General features: G+C 44.6%; 1 protein-coding gene across 1 annotated transcript in view; it reads right to left on the reverse strand.

Moving 5' to 3' along the window:
* Nucleotides 1-22,752, reverse strand: part of CNTNAP5 (contactin associated protein family member 5) — a 664,045-nt gene that overhangs the window by 367,254 nt on the left and 274,039 nt on the right. The window contains exon 4 of the mRNA XM_084806776.1: nucleotides 13,001-13,148. Within this exon, the coding sequence (XP_084662902.1) occupies nucleotides 13,001-13,148 (148 nt within the window). The remainder of the gene's footprint in view (nucleotides 1-13,000; nucleotides 13,149-22,752) is intronic.

The raw sequence follows: 22,752 nt of genomic DNA on the forward strand, positions 1-22,752 counted from the left end.
CAAATGAGAAACTGCCCAGGGTAACATATGGTCCAGATTTGAATGAGCCTTTTTATATGAGGTAACAAAAACTCACCCCAACCCTGTGTTAACGGCAGCTGTTACCTCAATACAATTTCTGCTTAGAAGACTTGCCTGGACATGGTTGAACAGTTTGGGCTGATGCAGCTTTAGGATCAGGATGCATTCAGATTTCATACACACCTGTTCAGTTATCCATGTAACAAATTGATGGCAACAAAAACACATCCTGTGTGTGTGTGTGTGTGTGTGTGTGTGTGTGTGTGTTTGGCAAGATATTTCCAAAATAGCCTTTTGATAACCCATTTTTCCAGAATGTTAGGTTATGTCCACCCAGAAAGCTTTGGCTATTGGGTGGTATAGAAATGAAATAAAAAAAAGAAAAAAAAAGTCACCTCTGTATCGTCTTTATCCTTTCCAAAGAAACCACATGTCTCACCCCTCCATCACTTTTGTCAAGAAATCTCATGGGTCAGCTATCATCACTTCTGTCATGCACCATGTTTTTTGTTTTTAAAATTTATAAACTGCCCTTCATCCACAGGGGATCCCAGAGTACATAACATTATATAAGAACAAGCACAATATAATAAAATAATAATAATAATAATAATAATAATAATAATAATAATACAAAACAAGAGGCATTAAAACTATTCAGCCAGCAAACAAATTATTCTCAATTTAAAAATAAAACATTTAAAATTCCTGGTTAAAAAAAGTAACATTTTGATTTAGCACCAAAACGAGAGCAAGATCAGCATCAGTCAAATCTCCCTCAGGAGGATATTCCAAAATTGGCATGCCACTGCAGAGAAAGCCTTCTCTTACCTCTCTTACCACTTTGACCCTTTGCAAATAAATGTTAGTTTATTATACCTCTCAACGTGGTAGCAGAGCAACACTGTCAGAAGAAAAAAGGTACCACAGAGCTGAAGACTACACCATTAACTTCCCCACCCCTGCATTATCTCGCTCAATAAGCCTCTGAACATATGGGTTTCAAGCTGAGTGGACGTCAGTTGCAAGAGGGAAAGTTGCTAGCTTCATCAGGGCCAAGGAATTTAGGGAAAGCGGAGAATTTCTGAGAATTTCTCCATGAATCTCGGGGAGGCCGAACGCCAATGCATTCGGCTCCCCGAAATTGGTGGTGAAATTCTTCGCCAGCCCCCCGCCCAGGATGGGACTTACCTCCTGCGAATGTTCCTCTCGGCGGTGGGTCTCGGCAGCGGTTTGGCGGCGGTTCAGCGGGGGCGGGGGTGGCGGACGGTCTTCCGACCAGCTGCTGCTGCCACCATTACAAAAAAAAGTAAAAAAACCCCCACACCCGTGATAGGCTACGTAACGATTAACGTAGCCTATCACAGCTAGATTTCCAAAGTCAGCCGTGATAGGCTACGTTAATCATTACGTAGCCTATCACGGGTGACTTTGAAAAAAAAAAAAGCGCGTACGCAAATGCGTTCCTTATTTGGGCCCGGGTAGTCTACGTAAAGATTTACGTAGCCTATGGCAAAAATAAGGGCAATTCTATTTGCATTGCCCTTATTTCCGCCGTAGTCTACGTAAATCTTTACGTAGACTACCCGGGCCCAAATAAGGAATGCAAATGGCGGCGCCCATGGGCGCTTTTTTTTTTCTTTTTTTCCCAAAGTCACTCGTGATAGGCTACATAACGATTTACGTAGCCTATCACGTCTGACTTTGGAAATCTAGCCGTGATAGGCTACGTTAATCGTTATGTAGCCTATCATGGGTGTGGTTTTTTTTTTCACTTTTGTATTTCGCGGCCGGGGAAATGGGGCGCTTCTCCCCGGCCTGAATTTTGGCCGGGCGAGGTGGGGCGCCTCCCCCCCCGGCCTGAATTTTGGCCGGGCGAGGCGGGGCACCTCCCCCCCCGGCCTGAACTTCGGGGGGGGAACCGAAGCACCTCCCCCCCACTGCGAAGCAAGCTGCGGGACCAGGTAAGTGCCTTTCGTACATCCCTACCAAGGATAATGGGAGGAGAAAATGCTTGCTCCTGGCTTCTCTGCCAAGGGTGATAGGGGGTGGGGATGTTGGCTCCTGGATGTTCTGCAAAGGGTCGCAATAAATTTATTATTTATTTATTTATTTATTAAATTTATTAATCGCCCATCTGACTGGTCACCCAGCCACTCTGGGCGATGTACAACCCACCATAAAACAATTTAAAACAATAAAATTTTACCATAATTATTTTTTTTAAATACCCTAACCCACCCCAAATGCCTGCCTGAACAACCACGTATTTAATACACGACAGAAGCTCATTAAAGAGGGGGCATGACGGAGTTCCCTAGGGAGGGAGTTCCACAGAGTGGGGGCCACCACAGAGAAGGCCCTCTCCCTCGTCCCCACCAGTCTAGCTGTCCTGGCTGATGGGACAGAGAGAAGGCCATCCAAGGCTGATCTTGTTAAGCGGCCTGTCTGGTGTTGCTGGAGGCGCTCCTTAAGATAGGCTGGGCCGGAACCATATAGCATTTTAAAGGTCAAAACCAACACCTTGAATTTGGCCCGGAAAACAACTGGTAACCAGTGCAACTCCTTCAGCACTGGAGTGATGTGATCTCGCCGGCGGCTGACTTTAATCAGGCGAGCCGCCGCATTCTGTACCAGCTGCAGCTTCCGAACCGTCTTCAAGGGTAACCCCACGTAGAGCGCATTACAGTAGTCTAAACGAGAGGAGACCAGGGCATGTACTACCGATGGGAGCAGATGGTCGGGAAGGAAGGGGCGCAGCCGCCGTATCAGATGGAGTTGATACAGCGCTGTCCAGCTCACAGCTGAGACCTGAACCTCCATGGACAGCTGGGAGTCCAAAATGACCCCCAGGCTGTGGACCTGGTCTTTCAAGGGTAGCCGTACCCCATTCAACACCAGGTCAACATCCCCCAGCCTCCTCTTGTCTCCCACCAAAAGTACCTTGGTCTTGTCAGGGTTCAGCTTCAGCTTATTCCTCCCCATCCAGCCACTCACCGTCTCCAGACATTTGGACAGGGATTCTACGGCCAACCTTGGTGAAGATTTGAATGAGAGGTAGAGCTGCGTGTCATCCGCATATTGATGACACTGCACCCCAAACCTCCTGATGATAGCTCCCAGTGGCTTCACATAGATGTTAAATAGCATCGGGGAGAGGATGGAACCCTGTGGCACCCCACAAGTGAGTGGCCACGGGTCCGAAACCTCCTCTCCCAGTGCTACCCTCTGGTACCTGCCGGAGAGGAAGGACCGGAACCACCGCAATACGGTGTCTCCAATGCCCAACCCCTCCAGGCGGTCCAGGAGGATACCGTGGTCAATGGTATCAAAAGCCGCTGAGAGGTTGAGGAGAACAATGAAGGAGCATTCACCCTTATCCAGAGCCCTCCTCATATCATCCACCAAGGTGACCAAGGCCGTTTCTGTCCCATGCCCAGGCCTGAAGCCCGACTGAAATGGGTCTAGATAATCAGTTTCTTCCGAGTGTGCCTTCAACTGCACTGCCACCACCCGCTCAATCACCTTGCCCAAAAATGGCAGATTTGAGACTGGGCAAAAGATGTTCAGAACTTGAGGATCCAAGGAGGGCTTCTTTAAGAGCGGTCTTATCACTGCTTCCTTGAGGGCTGATAGCATCACTAGCTCCTCAAGGGAGGCGTTCACCACCGCCTTGATCCCCTCACCCAGTCTCTCTCTGCAGCTCATAATGAGCCAAGATGGGCAAGGATCAAGTAAGCAGGTGGTCGGCCTTACAGATGAAAGCACCTTGTCCACTTCATCAGGAGGAAGAAGCTGGAACCGATCCCACAAAACCGGTTTGCCACAGGCCGCCTCTTGCTCACTAACTGTATCCACAGCGTGCAGAGTAACAGACCTAATCTGATCAATTTTGTCCGCAAAGTGCCTTGCCAAGGCCTCACAGGAGGCCTTAGAATGCTCCAGTGGTTCCGGAGCCACAGGACCGACCAGGCTCCTGACCACTTGGAACAGCCTCCTGGGGCAGCACTCTGCAGACGCGATGGAGGCAGCATAATATTCCTTTTTTGCTGCCTTCACCGCCACGTGATAGGCTGAAGATACAGCTCTAGCCCGTGTCTGATTGTCTTTGGAGCGAGACTTCCGCCACGGCACTCTAGCCGTCTCACCTCCTGTTTCAGAGCTCGTAACCATGGATTGAACCATGGTGCAGTCCGAGCCCTGTTCAGGGGGAGAGGGCGTTTCGGAGCCACCCAATCTAATGCCCCAGTGATTGCGGCATTCCAGCCACCCACCAGGGTCTCGACCGAGTGGCCGTTGGCATGCCCCAGAGAATCCCCAAGCGCTTTCAGGAATCCATTTGGATCCATAAGACGCCTGGGGCGGACCATTTTAATGGGTCCTCCACCCCTGCGGAGCGGTTGTGGAACCGAGAAGTCCAACATCACCAGATAGTGATCTGACCATGACAAGGGGGTGGTGGATATACCCCCGACTTCCAGATCACTCCCCGCTTCTCCAGAAACAAACACAAGGTCTAGTGCATGACTGGCTACATGGGTGGGCCCAGTTAGAATATGGTGCAGCTCCCAGGAGGCCATGGTCTCCATGAAGTTCCAAGGTGCTCCTGTGAGGATGGCCTCCGAATGTACGTTGAAGTCCCCCAACACCAGTAAGTTAGGGGACTGTACACGCACATCAGAGACCACCTCAAGCACCTCAGCCAGGGAGTCAGTCGTGCAGCGGGGTGGACAGTACACGAGCAGAATCCCCAGACTGCCCTTCGGGCCCAACCTCCAGTACATGCACTCAGCAACCTTGGTCTCCCGGAGAGGGGGTCTGGTGAAGACCAAGGACTCTCGGTAGATAACAGCCACTCCCCCTCCCTGATCTCCAGCCCTTGGCTGCTGTGCATACGAAAATCCGGCTGGACACATGGCTGCAAGGGTCGGAGCAGCAACCTCGGCCAGCCAGGTCTCCGTAATACATGCCAGGTCTGCACCCTCATCCAGGATCATGTCATGGATGAGGGAGGTTTTCTGGGTAACAGACCTGGCATTGCAGAGCAGCAAACGAAGGCCAGAAGATGGGGTCACGCCTCTCCCAGCCATCCTTTGGCTCTGGACAGGCCCGGAACAGGGGACAGATACTACACATCTCTCCCTTGTTCCCCTTACCTGGCATGGCCTGCCCCTAGCGCTCCGCCAGCGCCTGCCGCCCAGCCTCGGTATGTTCTGGCCCCCAACACTCCCCCCACTGCCTCCATCAGGTGGACACATGCCCCCTCACTCCCGCCTATCAGGCAGGCTACCCACCCCTAAAAACACAACAAAATCCCCCCCAACAAAATAAAACAAACAAACAAAACAATTAAAATCCCCTTAAAAATGCCAGGCAGGAGTCCACAGGGAAGGCCTGGTGGCGGTGGCGGCGGCAGCAGCAGGCCCAGCAGCAGCAAGCACGCCTCTTCCCCAGTGGTGGTGGTGGTGGCTTCTCCTGCAGGCCCTGGCTCTCCCAGGCCACCTGAGCCAGCCAGCTTATGTAGCCCCTCCAGGGAGGGGCAGGTGGAGCAGCACAGCTGGCTCGGTACCTGGGGGTTTTATGGGATAAAAAATATAGTTTTATGGGATAAAAAAATGACCCTAACAAGAACAATTTTACAATCTAGTTTGAAGGCTAAGATCGGATAGAGACAGAGTGAGGCCACAAACACTGGCCCACTCCTGGCATCATGGTCCCTACCAGCCATGCCCCTGTGCAAGCCTTCCTCAGTCTGGTACCATCCAGATGTCTTGGACCTCAACTCCCATTAACCCCAGCCAGCATGGCCAATAGTCATGAATGCTGGGAGTTCTAGTCCCAAACATCTGGAGCCTTGGAGAACATACAGCATTCAGCAGGTTTCCTAATTGCAGACATGTAGGGGTGAGTTTTGAACCTGCAGGGGGCATGATAGCAGCGGTAGGCTAGCAGAACAGCCCCTTTCCCTGTGCAATCTTAATCATATGGAAGGAATAACACCTGAATAATGAAGAAAAATTAATGAAGGAAAGAAACATGAGCACAGTAGTATTGCTATTCAGAGCTCTGGACCCATGTCTCACCCATTCTAAGACCACTTAGCATTGTTATTGTTATTTTTACTGTTACATGTGCATGGCACTTTACAAATAACAGATGTTCAATCAATATACTTCTTAAGGTGGGGAGGAGTATTTTCGTCTAAGCATTTTCAAGTAGCCCTAATTTCTTTTCTATCTTAATTTTCTTTTCTCTTTTGCCATTTAATTTCCATTCCTGTTTTGCCTTTCCTCTCCTCTGTTCCATACTTGTCATCTGATTAAAACATTTGATTAATTATATGGTTTGCACTAGCTAATTGATTAATTGACTAATTGTGAATCAATTTGCATACTATAAAAATCCATTTAGGGACCCTGTTTTGTATCAGGTAACTTAGGGCGCAATTGTATGCATGTTTAGACAGAAGAAAGGCCTATAATTCCCAGAATTCCCTAGTCAGCATGGCTGGCTGGCGCATGCTGGGAATTGTAGGGCCTTTTTCTGTCTAAATGTGCATAGAAAGGGTATTTCAGTTATAAAACTATGGACATGGGCCTAGTATGGACTACAGGGACCATGAGATGCCCCCTCCCCAAAGTTGTTTGAGAGTCTCCTGGCATTTGCTGGCTTTTTATCTCAAGTGCATTAGAAGAAAATAAAAAGTGATGGGCTGGACAAGGGAATAAAAGGGAACCTGATTGTGAATTAATTAGAACAGTTGGGTGACTGCCAAGAAGTTACCATTTGTTTAGGAGCAAACCCAGGAGAACAGGGCTATGAGTTAAGTGTCTCATTAGCACACCAAGGGTAAAATCACAGCATGTGTTTCATTAAGCACACCCTCTCCTACTCATTTTAAAGAAGTCCTATATATTTATGAAATAGGCTAACAATTTGAGACCTAGGAGTTGAGCAGACATATACCAACTTGGCCACCTCGATACCAGTCCATGGATCTTTGAGATTGCCTGACTAAGCAGACCATTTACACCTGCAATGTTGTGTATATGGTGCTATTTACGGCTGCCATTATGTGCAAAATCACAATTTACCTATATAGCTTACCCACGATTTTCCACAAAATGGCAGCTTGCAGGGCAGTGGGATGCCACTCACCAGGCAGCCACAGACCATCTGGCAGCTTGCCCCATGCACCAGACAGGTTTGGGTGGCTGGTGTCAGAAGCGCCCTAGCTGCCTCTTGCAGTCCCCTCCAATAGCCAACTCAGGACACAGATGACGAGGATTCTTTCCAAGGCTTTATTCCTTTATTACTTTATGACTCTTTCAGATACTAATCCCCAGAAACTAAGCAAGGAACAGCACTGGGGTAGATAGCAGAGTAGCCTAAGCTCCAGGTAAGGCAGTTGGTCCCCATTTGAAGGAGAACCACAGGAAGACTCTGAAATTATGGGCTATGGAGAGATCCTCCCTCTTTCCCTTGGGTCCTCTGGACGCGACCGTTGTTTTAGCGCCAAACGAGCAGAGTGCCTCCTTTAAGCGCCCTCCATCTGTCGTCGCTCCCTGTGTCTGTGCTGAGCATCCAACAAGCCCCCCTCCAGTGCTCTCTCACTGCCAGGGTCACTATCTATCCCAGGAATGCTGGCAGGAGGAATCTCTGCCAGCTGCTGTGCCTGTGAGAGATAAGCGAGCTCCTCTCCCACGGATTGCTGTTCTTCCTCAGATCCAGAACTGCTCTGGGGCTCTATGGGCTCAGTTTCCACCTTGACAGCTGGCAGGGGTCTGGCGAGCAGAGTCTGAAGCAATGGCGGGTGAGTTTGGCCATCCCTAGGGATGCTGGAGAAATTTAAGATGGACTAAAATGAGCTCAGATTTCTAAGAATCCAACCTGCAGAATCTGCTGTGGAGTGACCCGCTCAGGCTGTGCTGTATGTGTGGACTTTTTAGGGTTGGCGGAGAATTTCTCCCCGAAACTTCGGGGGGCCGAGCGCCAACGTGTTAGGCCCCCCGAACAAGTTTCGGGGAGAAATCCTCCGCACCCCCCCGCACCCCGCACCCCCCCCGGGACGGGACTTACCTTCGCCGAATGTCCCTCCCGGCGGCGGGTCCGGCCGGCGGTTCGGCGGGTGTTCAAGCGGGGCGGGAGCAGCAGCCGGTCTTTCGACTGGCTGCCGCTGCCGCCATTGCAATGAAAAAAAAAACAAAAAACGCCCCCTGATAGGCTACGTGATGATTCACGTAGCCTATCACGGCTAGATTTGCAAAGTCAGCCGTGATAGGCTACGTCAATCGTCACGTAGCCTATCACGGGTGACTTTAAAAAAAAAAGTGTGTACGGATAATGGCGGCCCCCATAGGGAGCCGCCATTCCCGTTCCTTATTTGGTCGCTGTAATCTACGTAAAGATTTATGTAGACTACGGCGAAAATAAGGGCAACGCTATTTGCGTTGCCCTTATTTTCGCCGTAGTCTACGTAAACATTTACGTAGACTACAGCAACTAAATAAGGAACGGGAATGGCGGCTCCCTATGGGGGCCGCCATTATCCGTACACACTTTTTTTTTTTTTTTAAAGTCACCCGTGATAGGCTATGCGACAATTGACGTAGCCTATCACGGCTGACTTTGCAGATCTAGCCGTGATAGGCTACGTGAATCGTCACGTAGCCTATCAGGGGGCGTTTTTGTTTTGTTTTTTAACTTTCGCGTTCGCGGCTGGGCGAGGCGGGAAGCCTCCTCCCCGGCCTGAATTTCGGCCAGGGCGAGGCAGGAAGCCTCTCCCCCGGCCTGAATTTCAGCCGGGCCGAGGCGGGAAGCCTCCCCCCCCGGCCGGAACTTTGCGGGGGGACCAGCGAAGCACCTCCCCCCCACCGCGAACGTCCTTCGAGGACAGGTAAGTGACTTTCGTCCACCCCTAGGACTTTTGGATGTTTTTTTTTTTTTACTTTCCCAAAATTTATGCATATTTATTTGTAGGAAAATACAGACATTTCCGCTGAGGAAAAGTTGAATGGAATGGAGGACAATATGCTAAATGTTATGTACTAAGATAAATTATGTAAATTCTTATGAAACCTCTTATGCAATTATTTGTGTATTTTCCCTCATGATGAAAAAAATCGCATCTGTCTGTGAGTGGATGACAGAACAAAAGGCACCTGACTAGGGATGTTGGAGAAATCCTCCGTAGACTCCAATGAGGCCGGATTCCAAAGAACTTGTGGTTTTAAAACTTCAAAAGTGGGGAAAAGCAAAGCTGATAGATTAATCTATCCCTAATTTCAGTGCAACTCCACATTGAAAAAAAACCCTCTATATGAAAAAGTAGCTATTGGGTGGATACCTATTCTAGAACTTATGAACGGTTCCACATACACTTCCTGAATAGACTCCAATCTTACATCCGTAAAATTACATCTGTTCAGCTACCAAACCCACACAAAAGGACCGAGGTTTGGATTCAGGCTGGTATATAAAATTACTATAGCCTCCAATCCAATCTGCTGTACATTATGCTCTCTTTTCAACAGTTTTAAATACTGAACATATTTTTCAGACATCCTGGGCAAGAAATTAAATTAAAATGCACACTTACAGTGGGAACTATAAACTGATAAGATACTAAAAAAATAATTTGTAGAACTTAGGAAGGGGAGGAGAGGCTGGGAGGGGAGAAAGAAAGACCTAAATGAGTTGAGAGCTGGAGAGAGGAAGGGATGGTGCAGCTTCCTGATTCTGCCTGGGAATCTGGTGGAAACTGGAAACCCTCTGCCTGCGCCCCGAGTCACGCTTGCTGAATCCCTGCCCCTGCTTGCCCCCTGCCTCTGCTTGCCAAGCCACTCACGCTCACCTAGACAGCCTTGTCGAGCTCTGCACTTGCGGATATGCAGATATGCGCATTTGCAAAAATGTGCACATTCGCATTTATGCAAAACTGGGCTGTGAATGGACCACATATGAAAGATTACAGGCAAGCAAATGCCTGTAATCTTGCATATATGGGCAATTCACGGCAACATTTTGTGCATATGTGAATGTAGACAGTTTCTCAATCACCATTTTTTTCCCCAAAAGATGGCAATCGTGAAATAGGGAGCTCAAGCGCAGGTCTGGTGGCAGGGGCTGGGTGGGCGCTCGGAGAACCTGGATGGGGTGGGGGGTGCCTGTCCATTCCTAATGAGAGGTAGAATTCTCTTCTTGCTGGTAGATTCCGTTCAAGTCTTAAATTGTGTCAAGGATCAGCCTTAGAATCTGTTGTTGGTGCCAAGGCTCCACCTAAGAAATTGGACGTGGGATAATAATGTATTTGAATACATTTCTTCTGCTTTTAAAAAATATGCTCTCCTACCCCTCTAGCAGCATTTCTATACATTGCTATTCTGTCTGGATACACTAGTAATGTCACTAGTCCTAGTCTAACAGGATAACAGTCCTATTCTACTGGGATATACTGGAATACTAGTCCTATTCTATTGGGATATACTGGAATACTAGTCCTATTCTACAGGGATCACACTTGAATATAGAAAGCTTCTGGCCCCCTTCAGGCATTCAGAATGAATGTGTGATGGAGGGACAGGATCGTGGACACCATCCCCAACTTCATCCTCCCCATGGTGGGAACTTCAGACTTTCACATGTTCAGTACAAAGTTATGAAGAGGGCTTCTAGGTGAGTTCAGTTGAACACACTTAGAAGCTTCCTCACAACTGGGAAGAAGTTAGAGCCACTCTTCAGATCTTCGTGCATTGAGCATGCAAGTCTGATGCTCCCTTCTACAGGGATGGGGCATTAGAGGGTGAGGCTTTTGCATGTGTCCCCAACTGCCCTCTTCAGGGCAGTGAGGCTGAAGAGAGCTTCTGTTAGATTACAAAAGAGAGCTTCTATTTATCCTACCAGTTGGACTCTAGCCAAAGGATTTACTTCCTTTGCAAAGCCTTCCTTAAACGCTTCAACTCCTGCAACTCTTCTCAAATATTTCCACTTATATTATTTGGTCATTCATAATCCTGCCGTTCCTGTTGTCTCTCCTTCTTGCCCCACATCAGGCTGTAAGAAGACTTTGCTCTTACTTTAGCCCTGAGGAAGTCCTCAGTATGTGTATTGATTGATTGTGCCAAATAAATAATTGTGGTAGACAAAGGATCAAGAAACAATACATTCATGAACCTGAGTCTCCTTTTAAAAGATATTTCTTGTCTTAGCATGGAGAAAACCCTACATGCATAGATGGTGGCCCCTTCATGTTGAGCTGATCACACATCAGCTGAGGAGCATGGCCAACACACACACACTGGGTTCGTACAACATGAGGGTGTTTAATAAGCCATGGCGGCTTGTTAACTACCACCATCACACATGCCACTTACATACTGGCTGATTTCCTTAATTACCATTGCTGGTGCTGGTTGTCATAACTTCTGAACCCAGCAAGGGTGGTTGGTTGGGGTAGTTAATAAACCACCCAGAACCCACAGCCTCTTGTACGGTTGCTGGGTGGATTGTTAACCACCCAGCTACACACCCTCACCGAGTTCAAACATCACAACAACCTGCACCTGGTAAGGGTAATTAGGGAAATTAGCCAGCATGCACAGGAGTGGCTAACAAGCCACCATGGCTTGTTAACCATGGTCATGTCATGCAAGCTGGCTCATTGTTCTTGAGTGGTTGGAGCTAGCCCCACACATTCTCACTTACCCTATTCACACATCCGAAGAGAATGCCTGCAGAGGGTTTATAATTTCCAAGTAGCCTGCTCTACTGGGACTTGAGACTTGCAGGATCAAGGCAAAGATGGTCAAGGCAAAGCAAAGCAAGGGTAAGTCACTCAAAGCAGAAATCAGGATTCTGGAACACTCTCCATGGGCACAGTTAACTGAGCTATGGAAGATGTTGCCTCAACAAGGACCTGAAACCATCTGAGGCTCTACATTAGGGCCCACCTCCTTGAAAGATCCAGATTTCCTTAAAAGACCCTTACTTGATTCTGAATCCTTTGGCATCTGTGAGTCTAGGAGATGTAAGGGCTGCTGGGAACTCATCCATTCAATTAGAGGATGATGGTAGGGCCACATTGTCTGGTCAGAATGGTACAGGAGAAAGTACTGAAGGTTTTCCCCCAGGGAAAGTGACTTTGTCCTCATCTGAGTTTTACTTAGAGCACTGTGGGACTCCAGAGTCATGGGCCATGACACCCGGTATATAGTGAAGCAATGTAATCTCTTATACATTGTTTATATTATCTGACCTATTGTGTCTTGTAATACTCATGAACAATATAGGAGACAAAATACCTATGAATTCTGAACTTCGAATATTTGACTTTATCTTTTCCAATATGCTTCAACTCACTATAATCCTAAATAAATGACATTGCTGGTTTTTGAAGTGTTTATTGGACTCTTTTCTTAACGCTCCAGCTTCTACCATATGTATATATGCCAAAAAAAAAAAAAAATCAGTTACCTGCTTGTTAGGGAAAATAAATTAGTATTTGTGGAATAAAACTATTGCAATAAGAACTTATATGTATGATTTAAAAAAAAAACAGTCATGACTGAATTATATTTAAAGGCAATCATAGACATGGGATCCTCCATTATGAAATATTTATTTAATGGTAGCTTTCCCATCTGTAGCAGGAAAATTTTTTTAAAGGGTTGTGCATGTTATAATTCTGTAACACTAGCAGCCATGTTACACATAACATTTTTAAGTGGGTACCTAAAAAACATTAAGTGCAAAGGGTTGAAGCAGATATTTTGAAAAACACCGACACTATATATTGCATAGGTAACTCAATTGACACTGGGATTGACTACAGCTTCCTACTGAGTCTACAGTCTGTAGCAACCAATTTGTAGCTGTGCAAAATAGTTTTACAACAGAGTTGTCTTCCTGGCAAGTTTACCTTATGGTACCCATAAATTCAGTAGAAAGGTGACATTTCTGACATAGAATAACAAACACTTACTGTATGAGCATCCAAAAACGTCAACCCGCAGGCCTATTTTCCCACTTGGGTTCCATGTCAGAGGAATGAAACGCACAAAGCGAGCTTTAACAGAGTGCAGAAACTTGTGCTGTACAATGCTGTCAGCATTGGTATTCCCTTGAAAGACCTGCAAAGAAAAAGTAGCCTGGATGAAGTAAGATCAACTTAGTTTTGTAAGCAGATGGATTTCATATGACTCATTTTAACTCAGTAGAGGAACACCGTTAACACTTGGGTCAGGTATAACCGTCATCCATTGCTTAAACATTGGTGTTCACGTCTGAGCACAGATAGCAAGTTTACATCCTATTTGTTACAGCATCAGAACCAGAAGCCCAGTATATGGGCAGTACAGTTTGAACCACAGAGTTGGAAGGGATCTTCAAGGTCATCAGGTCCAATCCCTTGCTTAATGCAGGGTGTGCAGTACAGGAGGTAACTACAGCATCATTAACAGAGGGCCATCCAATCTCTGCTAAAATACCTCCACTGCTCTCCACCTCTGGATGCAGTCTGTCCCACCTTTGAACAGCTCATATTGCTAGGAAGTTTCTCCTAATATTTAGCTGAAATCAGCTTCCATTTAATGTCCATCCATTTGTCTTGCCCTCTGGAGCAACAGAGAACCGCCCAGAGAGCTTTGTCTATTGGGCGGTATAGAAATGAAATAAATGAAATAATCAAACATAATGTCTACTCTTAATTGTCTCTTCTCCAGGCTAAACATGCCCAGCTCTTTTAACTGTTGTTCCTAGAGATTGGTTTCCAGATCCCTTACCATCCTGGTTGCCTTCCTCTGGACACACTCCAATTTCTCATTGTCCTTCTTAAAATCTGATGAGCAGAACTGGACAAAGTATACCAGATGTGGCCTGACCAGTAGAGATTGGATGGGACTATTACTTCTAAAAATCTAGATCAGTCTTCCCAAACCTGGTGTCCAGATGTTTTGGATTACAACATCCAGGATTTATTTTATTTATTCATTTATTGAATTTCTTAATCGCCCATCTGGCTGGTCACCCGGCCACTCTGGATGATGTACAGCAATACAACAGTTTTAAAACAATAAAATCCTACATTAAAACATCACATTTCTAAAAATACCCTAACCCACCCCAAATGCCTGCCTGAACAACCATGTTTTTAATATGTGGTGGAAGTTCATTAAAGAGGGGGCATGGCAGAGTTCTCTAGGGAGGGAGTTCCACAGAGTGGGGGCCACCACAAAGAAGGCCCTCTCACTCATCCTCACCAGCCTAGCTGTCCTGGCTGATGGGACAGAGAGAAGGCCATCCGAGGCTGATCTTGTTAAGCGGCCTGTCTGGTGTTGCTGGAGGCGCTCCTTAAGATAGGCTGGGCCAGAACCGTATAGGGTTTTAAAGATCAAAACCAACACTTTTAATTTGGCCCGGAAAACAATGGGTAACAAGTGCAACTCCTTCAGCACTGGATTGATGTGATCACACCGGCGGCTGCCTTTAATCAGGCTAGCCGCCACGTTCTGTACCAGCTGCAGCTTCCAAACCGTCTTCAAGGGTAACCTCACGTAGAGCCATATAATTCCTGACCATGGGCTCTGCTGGCTAGGGATAATGGGAACTGAAGTCCAAAACATCTGGGGAGCATTGGGGGGGGGCTGATCTAGACACTATGCTTCTGTTAATGTAGCCTTAAGATTGCATTACCTTTTAATCCTATATACGGTTCTTTAAGTTGGCATCACACAGTATGCTCAATACTACAAGATACATGTAAATTTAGATTTAAACTTATCTGAAGAAGAGGACCAGATTTTATTCCATGTGTTATTTAGCACACAAATAAGTCCGAAATATGAAGAGGGAAAGACTGCAATTGTGTTTATTAAGGAAAACCTGCAGTGGGGTGAAAGATCTGCAGTGCTGGCAAGAAAAGAGCATGCTCAGTCATTGCCTTTGGAGCCAGTGACCTTACATGGCCCATACTGCTAGCAGAAAAAGTTATCTGTATCCCAGAACAGGAGTTAGGTGATGTCATGCATGTGGTTGGACTGATATTGAACTCACCTGAAGAGAGGAGAAAAAGACTGTGTACCTCCCTAGTTCGAGACTGAGCTGTAGCTGAGGCTGTACCTGTGTCTGGGGAGCAAGCTTAAGTATTCTGTGGTTTGGAACTTGATACTGTAGTTGGAGGGATGCAAGGCATGGAAGCATTATAACATAGCCAGTGAAAGAATGTATTCGAGTGGAAGGTCTTGTAATGCAGCTGAATTGTTGGTATTCCTAATTTGACAAACATTGATAATCCAAGTGATGAAATTGATTGGCAGTCATTGATAAAGTGCTGCTTTTATGAACATAGAACTGTGTCCTTAATTATTAAAGGAGTCGGTAATTTGCCAAATCTTGATCTGGGTTTACTCTACGTATACTGGATGAATTTTGAAAATGAAATAGAATTTATGCTGGATCATTTTATTTACTGAAAAAGGTCCATGTGGAACCTCTTTCAGCAGATTCCACTGAATCTATTGATTCATGCAGGGCACATTCGGAAACATAAAATTTGATAGCTAGGGCATCAGGAAACACTACCCCATCAGAACTGTATAGGTATACCCACCCCACATGACTTGTGGGAAGGGGATTGGTAATTAAAATTGATTAATACGGGAATGTGATGGCTTGGCCATCAGAAAACATTGCCCTAAAGAATTTTGGCTTTTAAAAAAAGGAAACTTGATGGTCTGGAAGAATTTACCTCAGTATTAAAATATGACAACATATAGAAAAATTATATTCATGGATCATTAAAAGATTTTGAACAAAACTGATGGGGTGAGGCAGCATTCCTCAAGGTAGTGCCCTCCAGGTGTGATGGACTACAACTCCCATCATCTCCAGATAGCATGGGAATGCTGGGATAAGGGAAAGCAAGGAAGATGGCTATGTATGGCCTGGGAACGGAATATGATGAAAAGGTCTTGGTTGGAGGTATAAACCCTATTTTCATGAAACAGCTCATGATAAATTGTGTTTGAGACACTAACACCATCCTACATTTTTCCATCTCTATTAATTTTGCTACATTGGAAATGAGATTGTTGTTGCCTGAGAGGGTGGCTGGCTACCTCTCAACTTGTTCTTCTATGTGGAAGTTACAAAATATAGATTTTATTCCCTAAAAAGAAGATGGTAGGAAGGTAGATGCATATGTCTTTAAAGATCTTTATTTTATTTAGTCTTTAATTTCCCCCCATTAATTACCCATCATCTTTGCAGAAACCACTGTACAAATATGATTAGAACACACAATGCAATAAAAGCACATCATCATGATAAAGATAGCTTTGAGATATACAGTCTTGCTGTCAGACATGCAGTTTCCAAAAAAAAAAAAGTTGTGTAGAAGCAACCAAAATCTACCATGCTATCAATGTGACTGCACTTTAACCTGTCGATATCAATTTGGTCCATCAAAAGGGGCTATACTGATATTATACAACTAAAACAAGTTTTTGTCCTCAATCTGGAATTACTGTGTCAGTTCTTCAGTGATGTTGCTGTCATTTGCACCAGCTGGGAGAGTAGGGGGAAAAACCTAATGCTTTAAGCATCAACCTTTGGCAAAGCAGCTGTAAAAAGGAGACTAAAGCTTGTAGCTATGGATATAAGGGGAGTGATAGCACAAGCCCCTTGATGGCAAGAACTGGCGTACAAGCTGGCTACCATAATGACTATGGTGATTATCTTCTCTCCCACTTTATTAGGCAGGTAATGGGGTATGTTTGAACTGTAAGTGGAAGGAAGCAGTGTTGTCACACAAGCATGAATGGTGTGATGACAGACTGGAAGTTAACTACTTTTTCCAAGAGAGTTACTTTAAGAGGTAGCTAATGCTTTTTCTTCTGCTGGAGCCACAGAGGTGATCTGAACTGAAGGCAAAATAAAGATTAGGGATGTCCAGGTGCTCACATCATACAGCTGTTCTTAATTTGCATTATTGAATTCCTAAGGTAAGGAAGTGCAGATGCAAGGCTCTGCCCACTGCAGTCCACTGAACAAATAGTCCACTTCGAGCTTGCTAATTGAAGCTGAAATCCTCTGCCACTTTGTACACCTGAAAAGACTAATTTCAAGGATATTTAGTGCATCTGTGAAACTTGTGCATTTTGCAACGTTTGTGTCTCCTGCAAAATTTCCCAAGATAATTGCTTTGCCATGATGTGATCAGTGCCTTAAAAACCAGGTCTACCAAGCTTTCTGCATCTTGTGAAGCACTATATTTGGTTTATAATTTTACATTAACAACAGGTTCCTAACAACCCCTAAAAGGCTCACAGCTTTAAAGGCAGAATGGATGTACACTATATTCAATGTTAGAAAAACCTGCTGATTTTAGACCAAAGTTAAAGGCTATCTCATATTGACTCAAACTCCACAAAGCCAGGAAATTGGAAGCTAAGGCTGATGCCTTTAACCGACATGCTCCGTGATCAGTGATGATGCTGTGCAATGTCAGAAACTGTGCTAGTTACCTAGTTTACAACTTAGCCTCCTTATGGGGGTTGGAATTAGGGATGTACAGATTTTGAAAAAATATGTTCCATCTGCATTTCATGTATTGTTAGGTGCCTTTCATTTCATCATCCACTTATTGGCAGAATTGGATTTTTTTCCAATTACCTGAATTTGCACAAATGCTCACTTGTGAAAATGTGCAAAGCCCCCAAATACGCAAATCCCCCCGGTGCATTTTCATGATTTTGCCTAAGGGGAAAATGTGCATTTTCAGCCAGTGGTGGGTTTTTTTAATGTATTTTTATATGTATGACTAAATGTGTGTAAAATTCTGAAGAGCTAAAAAAAAAAAAAAAGGATCATATGTCCGTGGAATCCATGCTATTCAGGAAAAGCCCTCTGAGGAATCCATGGGTCAGATTCATAGAAATCTGAGCTTATTTGATTCCAGTGCAAATTTCTCTGACATTCTCAGTTGGAATCCAACAGAATCTAGAAGGCCACAGTTTTCCCATCCCTGATCTACATAATCCTATGCCATTGCCAGATGTTTTGTCTCACTGTGCAATGCTTTGATAGAATGCTGGGAACTTACCATTACATAGACAGATGAAAAAGGAAATACATATTTTATTATAGCAGCACACCAAGCTCACCTAGACAGCATAATCCCAGCTCAATGAGTGACATCTGATACACATACATTTGAACACTGTATACCACATGGATGTTGGCTTGTATGATGTGGTGGTTGAAGTACCATACTAAGAATGGGGAGACCCATCTTCAAGGCTCCATTCAGCCATGAAACTAACTGTGTCACACTGACTCAGTCACTATCTCTCAGCTTAACCTACCTCAAAGGGTTGCTCTAAGGATAAAAGGGAGAATACCTTGTACGCCACTTTGAGCTCCTTGTGGGAAAAGCAAGATATAAATGTCTGATTTTTTAAAAAACCATCATGTGGAAATACTCCTCACCAGCACTCTGTAATCCTAACACAGGGGTGAGAAAACTCAGGCCTGGGGTACCAATCTGGGCCTCCAGAGTTCCCCAAACAGCCATTCAATCTTCTCCTGGCCCCATCCATTTCCCCCAGTCACTGATCATTGGGTGATTTCCCAGCTTGTGTGAATTTTCCCCCCATTCTAAAAGGTTGAAATGCCTCTCCTAAGACTTAGTTGATGTCAGTAAGGATGTTAAACTACAATATGCCGACATGTTCTGACATTTTGGCCCCATCCCTTTTGCCTTCAATCCCACCCATGATTGGGATGGAGCCCCCAAGAGGTTGTCAAAAACTGAATCCAGCCCTTGAGCTGAAAGAGGTTCCCCACACATGTCCTAGCAGCTGCTAGCATAGAGAATTTTCACATCTAGCCATGCAGTTCGTCATTTGGAGATGGATGATACAGTTGCTGCCACCCACAGGCAACGTCATCAGACAGAAGCTGTTTTCAGTAGTGCACATTCCAGAAGTGTACATTCAAGGCCACTTCTTGCTATATGTGAATGGCCATACATACACACAAATTCTCATGAACTGTAGGGAGGCCAGTTGCCATTTTGCTGACTTGACAACAGAAGACAACTCTGACTGAGAGAGACTACATCTTGGTTCCCTAGAATTACATTCTAAATTCTTGCTTGAATAGTGACACTTAATCATTCTGGCATCTAATGCAACATTCCTCCAGATGACCAAGCACTACTTCAAAATGCCACGGAGTAATTGATGGGAAGGCTAGACATGAGAACCCCTTTTGTTTTTATATATTTGCCAAATCCCCTATAATCTATGATTTATCCAGAATGGTTTTTGATAGTATTTGCCCTGAATGTTGATGGTCACAATCTGCCATCTCTAGGAATAAACATTTGGGATTTGTTGTGATTTCTTATCCAAGTAAGTCATGTTCAATGGTCCATTGCTCTTACAGAATAGCTGGCTTTACTATTCCTCAACTTTATCCTGGAATGGTGCAATTTCTAGAATTCCTGAACTGATTTGATCCTGAAAGATGTCTCAATCCTTAACAAAAGGTAGGGTGACCAGAGGCAAATGGGAGACATGACTTCTGTATCTTTAATATTTGTGTAGAAGAAGGCATTTCTGAATTTTAGCAGGTGGATATGTTCTCTTTTCTGCATGGCACTTATCCATTCAACTTAAAGATATAGGATCGCTTGCCTTCTTTGTATCTGGTCACTCACTCCACGGAAAAGCATTTGAATTGGGGGTGGGGGTGGTATGGACTGAAAAGTATCTACAAACATATAAGTAAAAGTAATCCCCAAAGCTATCTCCTATCTTCCTGCAGTTTTGTTATGCATGGCTTTAGGAGTAACTGTTACATGACATCTTGGTCTAGGAAGTATCTGTTCATGGGGGAGAATGCCTTCCTTGACTATTATTTATTTATAATGTTCCGTGACATTTGGTATACATTATTATGACAGGAGAAAATGCTTGTCAAATTATCTAATCTATGCCAAGATGAAAATACTCTCCTCCTACCTAAATTCTGTGGGAAAATATTAAACTGATAATATCAATTTTAAAAAAACAAACAAAAAACCACTGGGTAATGACTGAGCCTGGGATGCTATTTATAAAATTTCCCTTTATCTGTTGTTAAGAGAGCTGGCAAAATATATACAGCCATGCAGCTAGCTGGGCTGTTTACTTGCAGCCATACATAAAGAACTGGCCATTTTAAAACATGAGCAGAGAAGATGGCCTAGTCAACTGGGGAGAATAGTCCATGATAAGATACTTCCTTCCACATGAGTGCATTTTAATTGCATTATTCAATCAAGCAGAAACCAGCAACTCACCCATCATAAGTTGCTAAATTACAGAAATTCTCTGCTTCAAATCCCAAGTACAATACTAAAAATATTAGTAAGTGCTTGCTTATTGCAAAAAAAAAGTAAACAGTTATTTTAGTACTGCCAAAATCTGTAGTACTCATTCTGAAGAATTAATTATTTCTTTTGTGATATCCAGTAGATGGCATTATCACAGATTTTGTTTTGGCTGCAATCCCCGTGTATACTTCCATGGAAGTAAATTGGATTGACATCAATGGGACTTGCTTTCAAGTAATCGTGGTTAACAGTATGTTGTCTAATCTTAGTATGCAAGCCATGTTAATCAGTATATTCCATCTTTGCTTGGCGGTACCCAGGTACACACTGCCAGGTTCTGACTGGGTTCTCAGGAGCCAGCTTTCTACAATATTCCTACTCAGACTTTGCAAACTAGCAGGGTAAGTATTTAGGTGGGAAGGGTCTGATTGATTCAGGCTACCTTCTTCAACCCAGGCTGGCCTGTTGTAACATATTTGACACCCATTTTCATTTTTATCTTCAGCAGCAACACTGATGCTATCCATGCTTGGAGAATGGTCTGGGCACACACAGTATTGGGGGGTTCACTCGAACTCATTCATCAATTTAATAACATGATTTTAGGCTGCCTTTAAGTGTAGAATCTCAAGACAGCATACAAGATAAAAACACATAAATATGCCAAAAACACATAGAAAAGTAATGCATATTCAATAAAATATTATAAAAATTCATTAAAGAAACAGTTAACCCCAATAAAACCTGGAGCACACAGTTTATGGAAAGGCCAGTGAAAACAAGTGGGTCTTCAGAGCTTTCCTGAAGGCCTGCAAAGTTCAGAAAGGACCTGTTGGAAGCTAATTCCAGTAGTGCGGGGCCACCACTGAAAAGGCCCACACCAGTCTAACCATCCTTTCATAAGGTGAAACAGTTGTGTGTGTGTGTGGGTGTGGGGGTGTCACACACTGCATACCTTGCCACTGTCTACTGACACATGAACAAGCCAAGCCTCTTCCACACCCATTATTTTACATCAATGTAAACGGGCCCTACAGTCATAAAGATGTAGAACTCTTCCGCATGATAATGACTCATGATTGGCCCCGGATCCCTCCCTGCGTGAAGGAGTGCTAAGTACAGTACATATATCAGCTGTATGCACAAAGAGCCCCTTTACACAGCCGCTCAACATGCGGCTCCTTTAGCTCTGCTGTTTTAAATCTGTATATTGAATCTCTGCACTGCTGCTAGGTTTTATTCTGGTTGTACTTTTATATTGTAGTTTTAAGCTTTCGTATTTTATATTGTTTATGTTGAACTTTGTGGTTTTCATTTTTGTGAACCTCCCAGAGAGCTTCTGCTACTGGGCGGGATAGAAATGAAATAAATGAATAAATAAAAATGTAATTTCAATGCATGAAGGGGTTCCAGTGCCCCCCCCCCATTGTAACATAGTTAAAACAAGACAAGACAGGTCTCAGCCTAGTTAGTACCTGGATGCAAGCAAATGTGAGCTTCCTTGATGACGCGTGGGATATAAGGCTGAGATCTCTGCACGCTTAATTACTTATTATTATTATTCATTTATTGCATTTATATCCTGCCTTTTTCCCTCTTGCAAGGAACCCAAGGTGGCTTACATTATCCTCCTCCTCCGTTTTATTCTCACAACAACAACCCTGTGAGGTAGGTTGAGCCGAGAGTCTGTGACTGGCCCAAAGTCACCCAGTGAGCTTCCACAGCTGAGTGGGGACTAGAACCCGGATCTCCCAGCTCCCAGTCTATCATTCTCACCACTACACTACACTGGCTCTCCTTACACTTGGGAGTAAGCCTCATTGAACTTGGTGGAATTTAGTTCTAAGTAAACATCTATAGGATTGGGGTACCTGGAACGCAAGCACATCTCCACTGAAAGCGTGCAGCTCATCATTCCTTCCCCTGAGTAAACTCATTCACCACTAGGAAAATAACATGTCTGGAAAAGCATTACTTGAAAGAAGGCACATATTTTACACAATTCTAACTCACAAAATCCAGAGTTTAGAAGCTAAAATCCTTTCAATGTCTGTAAATGCTAAGAGGTTATTCTAAGACTAAAACAGTGCAATTCTCAGCAGGATGTTGCGTTGTTTTCCTTTCTCAAACCGAATTGTAAGAGGGTGGCACCTTCAGGATTATGTCCATAATAAGCTCAAACAGTGTGAAATAACTCAATGTACTTCCAAATAATGGAAAAATATGGGAAAATGGGGAGGAGGGGCTAAACTGTGTTGTTTGTCATTTGAACCAGTTTTGTTGATTAGGAAGGTGCTATTTTCCTTATTTCAGGCCGGTACTTTGCCATCCTAGTTGCAGGGATTAGCTTGCTGCTT

This window comes from Heloderma suspectum, chromosome 1 (assembly GCF_057233095.1).
Source record: "Heloderma suspectum isolate Gila_16-S chromosome 1, 16-S_ref, whole genome shotgun sequence".
In the NCBI taxonomy this organism is placed as follows: Eukaryota; Metazoa; Chordata; class Lepidosauria; order Squamata; family Helodermatidae; genus Heloderma; species Heloderma suspectum.